This window comes from Leiobunum rupestre, chromosome 11 (assembly GCF_980474605.1).
Source record: "Leiobunum rupestre chromosome 11, qqLeiRupe1.1.hap1, whole genome shotgun sequence".
Classification (NCBI taxonomy): Eukaryota; Metazoa; Arthropoda; class Arachnida; order Opiliones; family Sclerosomatidae; genus Leiobunum; species Leiobunum rupestre.
Window position 1 is genome coordinate 13,381,833 of NC_143394.1, and position 6,383 is coordinate 13,388,215.

Here is a 6,383-nt window from a genome sequence, read left to right on the forward strand (position 1 = left end):
CGATTATGGTTGATCTATCAAAATCGGCCAAATATCGGTGAAATCGCGATATTAATTTTAAAAATCAGCATTTATTTAATTTCAATTTTCCGCGATACGGTTGGTTGTCTGTATGCCAACCAGTAATACAGTGGCACATTTTTTAAAGATCGGTACATAGCCTATATCAGACAATTAAATGTACTCCACTTCGCACCCTTCCTCTCAATGATCAAAGCAGTAACGACATAAACTCTCCGTCTACGAAAGGAATCATCATCGAATACGCGGAGACACGTCGATTAATTATCCAACCGCTCTCGGAACGGTGCGGCGTAAGGTCGTAACGCCGTTCAAATTACTTAGGGATCCGCGCTATTTCTGGCAGGCTCAGTCAGTCGCCGGTCCAACCTAATCCCTTACAAGCGCCAGCCGAACTATCCACGAGATATCCTCCGATAGATTCCCTTCGAACCCTTCTTGATCCAAAGTTGACTAGGCCCAGACATATCGGTTGAATCAGCGAGGCGGATGGGGATGGACGTCACTGTTGAACCTAATAACGCGTCGGACCCTGTTAGAAGTTTTCGGGGAGAGAATTGTACGCTGAGCCAATATCCACCCTAACCGTTTCACCCCGCCGACAGTAACTTGCCACTTATACTATTAAGAATATAAGAGAGGAAGTGAATCCACGTGCCGCGGCTCGAGCTGTCGTGTGGCCCGACCGTCAGCGAGAACCCCGTGCCTGCGAGGGTGATATAGCTACCACAGTACTGTTAGGATCCGAACCCTCCGCTTTCTAATGTAACAGAGATGTCTCGTTAACTTATACCCCAACTCTGGAAGGGGGAAACTTTTTAAGGTTCCGGTTTCGATAAGTATAGAACCGTGATGGCGAAAAAATTGTGTGGAAGTCAGACTTAAGTTTTTGTTATACCTAATGGATGAATATGAAAGTGCGTTTTTCAAGCTCGCTTCAATCATATTTAGATTATCTCTCAATGTCCCGGAATTTAAATAACTATGGGCAAATTGATAAAATCAAAATTATTGAAATATTTTATTTTCTATTGTAATTAATATTGTATCTGAATAGGAACTATTCATTTCATCAGAAGAAATTTAGATCATTTCTAAGCAACCTACAACATTTTTCGCTACTTATTTCTAAATCCTAAAAGTATTTAGAATTAAATTATAAAACGAATAATAATGTTTAGCGCAATTCCAAAGATCTACTTATTATGGAACTTATCGAAATTAATTACGAATTTCGTTTGGAATTTGATAGACCATATTATAAGGGGAACGAACGTAGCTTGAGCCGTCAGTTTTAAAGTTGTAAACCAAATTTATTATTTAATCGGCGTAGTATTAAACTATAATATACCACGTAATAACTAAGAATTTAATTAATTCGCCATCTGAAACTACGCGAAATAATGTCGATGTATTAAAATTGATCAAAATTCCGAAACTCACACCGAAATTGGTGATTTTATCAAATATAAACACTTTGAATTAAAACACTGGTGAACTACGCTACACGAAAGGTTGAAATGAAATCGTGAACGTACCTTCGAGGGTCGTACTGCCCGTTCCATTGAACCCACTGACGGTACCGAAAGACAAAATATAGGAAAGCAGGAGAGCCGCCAGGGACAGATAGGCCCAGGTTGTGCCCCGGCGACGAAGTTCAATCACTCTATCGTCCATTGTCATAGTTAAGAGTTATACGGAAATATTTGGATGAATACGATAAACACGATAAGCAAAAACCACACTAATCACTCGAAAACGAACGTGAGACAATTTCACGATTCGTCGACTCTAATTATGGTCCCAAAGATCGCCACGAAAAAGATTCACCAAAATATTTATACGAATATTATCCGTTTCCAAGCACAAATTTAGTCATTGTTAAAAACGTATTGATATTTGGAGAATTTAGAACAACATCGTGGTTTTCACACTCGCGGATTTAGTAACGGAGGACCAAAGAACCAGCCTCTTAAGAGAGAAGGAAGACCGGGATGAAGAGTACTTCTGGAAGGTTTAATGGAAGAATCTCATCCGAGGCGTGAAATTCGTCCCGCGCGAGACGCGCTTCAAAATTGGCCGTTCCGACGGAGGGCCGATAGAAAGCCGTAATCTAAGAAACTGTGGAATGAACGCGGTTCGCGCAAGACGGGACAAATAACGGATTCTCACGGAATCAGTGGAGATAAATTTGTCGATCTTCCGTTGGCCGTTTGAGGGGAAAACGGAACCTCGCTCGCTACAGCCAGCGACGGAGCAAAACTACGCCGCTCGACGAATCGCCGCTTTCGCGAGCCAGGATCTTCCGATATTCGCTCGCTTCTACGGACACGGTGGCGACATCTAACGGATCCTATCGAAAACTCGATAACTTTGAGGGCTGAAAAGAAATATATATATATTATATATGTATATAAAAGTAATCGAGTCGATAAATAAATTGTAAGTTCTATCGAGAGGGCTAATATCATAGATGCGGATAAAAATATGAAAATGACTGTTACGATGAGGGGGGTGGAGAATAAACGAAGCGCCTCAAATGTTAGTCGACGGGGAAAGGGCGCAATTTGCTATGGGTTGTTACCCGTGATACCTTCGGATGGTTTTAATATATCTAAAAGCGAGTTATTTCCATTCCCCCCTCCGCGTTTACTGTTCCTCTCGGAGAAGAAAAAAATCTGATACGGTTTCCATAAGCACTTTCTTCATGCGCGGATAAGAAGCTACGCCGAGTTACGAACGCACCTGCTGTTTCCGAAACTCACGACTTGCGACCGCGGCCCATACAGGGTGTCGCCGCTTCAATGGACGACTCTGATTACGGCTCTCGTAATAAATAATTAATAATTTAAGAATTGAAACTGATATTATCAATTTTTAAATTAAATTGAAATTATCAATTTTTAAATTAAATAGAAATTATCAATTTTTAAATTAAATTGAAGTTATCAATTTTTAAATTAAATAGAAATTATCAATTTTTAAATTAAATTGAAATTATCAATTTTTAAATTAGATAGAAGTTATCAATTTTTAAATTAAATATAAATTATCAATTTTTAAATTAAATAGAAATTATCAATTTTTAAATTAAATAGAAATTATCAATTTTTAAATTAAATTGAAGTTATCAATTTTTAAATTAAATAGAAATTTACAATTTTTAAATTAAATAGAAATTATCAATTTTTAAATTAAATTGAAATTATCAATTTTTAAATTAGATAGAAGTTATCAATTTTTAAATTAAATATAAATTATCAATTTTTAAATTAAATAGAAATTATCAATTTTTAAATTAAATAGAAATTATCAATTTTTAAATTAAATAGAAATTATCAATTTTTAAATTAAATAGAAATTATCAATTTTTAAATTAAATAGAAATTATCAATTTTTAAATTAAATTGAAATTATCAATTTTTAAATTAAATTGAAATTATCAATTTTTAAATTAGATAGAAGTTATCAATTTTTAAATTAAATATAAATTATCAATTTTTAAATTAAATAGAAATTATCAATTTTTAAATTAAATAGAAATTATCAATTTTTAAATTAAATAGAAATTATCAATTTTTAAATTAAATAGAAATTATCAATTTTTAAATTAAATAGAAATTATCAATTTTTAAATTAAATAGAAATTATCAATTTTTAAATTAAATTGAAATTATCAATTTTTAAATTAAATTGAAATTATCAATTTTTAAATTAGATAGAAGTTATCAATTTTTAAATTAAATATAAATTATCAATTTTTAAATTAAATAGAAATTATCAATTTTTAAATTAAATAGAAATTATCAATTTTTAAATTAAATAGAAATTATCAATTTTTAAATTAAATAGAAATTATCAATTTTTAAATTAAATAGAAATTATCAATTTTTAAATTAAATAGAAATTATCAATTTTTAAATTAAATTGAAGTTATCAATTTTTAAATTAAATAGAAATTTACAATTTTTAAATTAAATAGAAATTATCAATTTTTAAATTAAATAGAAATTTACAATTTTTAAATTAAATAGAAATTATCAATTTTTAAATTAAATAGAAATTATCAATTTTTAAATTAAATAGAAATTATCAATTTTTAAATTAAATAGAAATTATCAATTTTTAAATTAAATAGAAATTATCAATTTTTAAATTAACATTGAAATTGAAATTATCAATATTGAATTAATAAATTACATTCAAGATTGGAATTGAAACTATCAAATTGTAAATAAAAAAATGCATTTTAGTGTGAAATTGAAATTAACAAATTTTACATTAAAAATGAAGTTGAAACAATCAAATTTTAAATAAAAAAATGCATTTTAGTGTGAAATTGAAATTAACAAATTTTACATTAAAAATGAAGTTGAAACTATCAAATTTTAAATAAAAAAATGCATTTTAGTGTGAAATTGAAATTAACAAATTTTACATTAAAAATGAAGTTGAAATTATAAATTTTTGCATTAAAATTGAAATTGAAATTATAATTACATTGAAGATTGGAATTGAAACTATCAAATTTTAAATAAAAAAATGCATTTAAGTGTGAAATTGAAATAACAATTTTTACATTAAAAACAAAATTTAAATTTTAAATTGGAATTATTAATATTTAATTAATAAATTGCATTCAAGATTGGAAATGAAACTATCAAATTTTAAATAAAACATTGCATCTTAGTTTGAAATTGGAATTATCAAATTTTAAATAAAAAAATGCATTTTAGTGTGAAATTGAAATTAACAATTTTTAAATAAAAAAATGCATTTTAGTCTGAAATTGAAATTAACAATTTTTAAATTAAAAAATGCATTTTAGTGTGAAATTGAAATTAACAATTTTTAAATTAAAAAATGCATTTTAGTGTGAAATTGAAATTAACAATTTTTAAATTAAAAAATGCATTTTAGTGTGAAATTGAAATTAACAATTTTTACATTAAAATTGAAATTGAAATGATAATTTTTTACATTAAAATCAAAATTGAAATGATCATTTTTTACATTAAAAACAAAATTGAAATTATCAATTTTTACATTAAACATAACGTTTAAGTTTGAAATTGGAATTAACAATATTTAATTAATAAATTACATTCAAGATTGGAATTTAAACTCAAATTTTAATAAAAAAAATACATTTTAGTTTGAAATTGGAATTATCAATTTTTACATTAAAATTGAAATGGAAATTATTAATTTTACATTAAAAATGACATTCAAGATTAAAATTTAAACTGTCAAATTTTAAATATAAAATTGCATTTTAGTTTGAAATTCAAATTAACAATTTTTACATTAACAATAACATTTAAGTTTGAAATTTGAGTTATCAATATTTAATTAAAAATTTACATTCAAGATTGGAATTTAAACTATCAAATTTTAAATAAAAAATGCATTTTAGTGTGAAATTGAAATTAATAATTTTTACATTAAAATTTAAATTGAAATTATAAATTTTTACATTAAAATTGAAATTGAAAATTTTAAATAAAAAAATGCATTTAAGTTTGAAATTGGAATTAACAATTTTTACATTAAAAATAACATTTAAGTTTGAAATTGGAATTAACAATTTTTACATTAAAAATAACATTTAAGTGTGAAATTGGAATTATCAATATTTAATTAAAAATTTACATTCAAGATTGGAATTTAAACTATCAAATTTTAAATAAATAATTACATTTTAGTTTGAAATTGGAATTATCAATTTTTAAACTAAAAATTAAATTTAATTTTAAAACTGGAATTATATTTTTTTATTAAAAATTACGTTTAATTTTGAAATTGGAATTATCAATTTTAAATTAAAAAATCTTCATAACAGTTCCAAAAATTTAAAATTTAAATGGAATTTATCAATTTATAATGAAATTTCTAACCCGGCCACCGGTTATTGGTTTTAAAAGTCGCCAGGGTAAAAGCTTAGCTGATTATTACTATTATATCTGAAAAACTATTCAAAAATTTCAGATTGAAATTGAAATTAGCGACTTTTTTATTTAAATCTATTAATTTAGTTAGTGTAGGGAGCTGTTGGCTCGCGTGGCATGAAGGGCTTGCCACTACCCTCCTACGCATTGTAACCCGGCCACCTGAATTAATGGCTTTAAAAGTCGCTTGATGACTTAGGCCTAAGGTGGTGCTTTGGGTATTAGCCTAGCTGGTTTTTTTTTATAATCTTAAAGCAACTGTCGGCTCTATCATTGCCATCTGTATTATGAAAAGGCCCCTGTTATTAGAGATGGCCATGAATCTATCCGATTTTTCAAAAAACGCCACTTTACTGGAGAGCGTGGAGCCATCTATTAATGGGAACGGAAGCTTAAATTCAAAATAGCGAAACA

At 27.4% G+C, this 6,383-nt stretch overlaps 1 protein-coding gene across 2 annotated transcripts in view; it reads right to left on the bottom strand.

Moving 5' to 3' along the window:
• The window catches only part of LOC149921392 (receptor-type tyrosine-protein phosphatase F-like), a 291,898-nt gene extending 289,645 nt beyond the window's left edge, over positions 1-2,253 (bottom strand). For both annotated transcript variants that reach the window (XM_090163427.1, XM_090163426.1), the window contains exon 1: positions 1,560-2,253. In XM_090163427.1, coding sequence (XP_090019553.1) covers positions 1,560-1,704 — 145 coding nt within the window. In that variant the 5' untranslated portion in view covers positions 1,705-2,253. The remainder of the gene's footprint in view (positions 1-1,559) is intronic.
• Between the last annotated feature and the right edge of the window lie 4,130 nt (positions 2,254-6,383).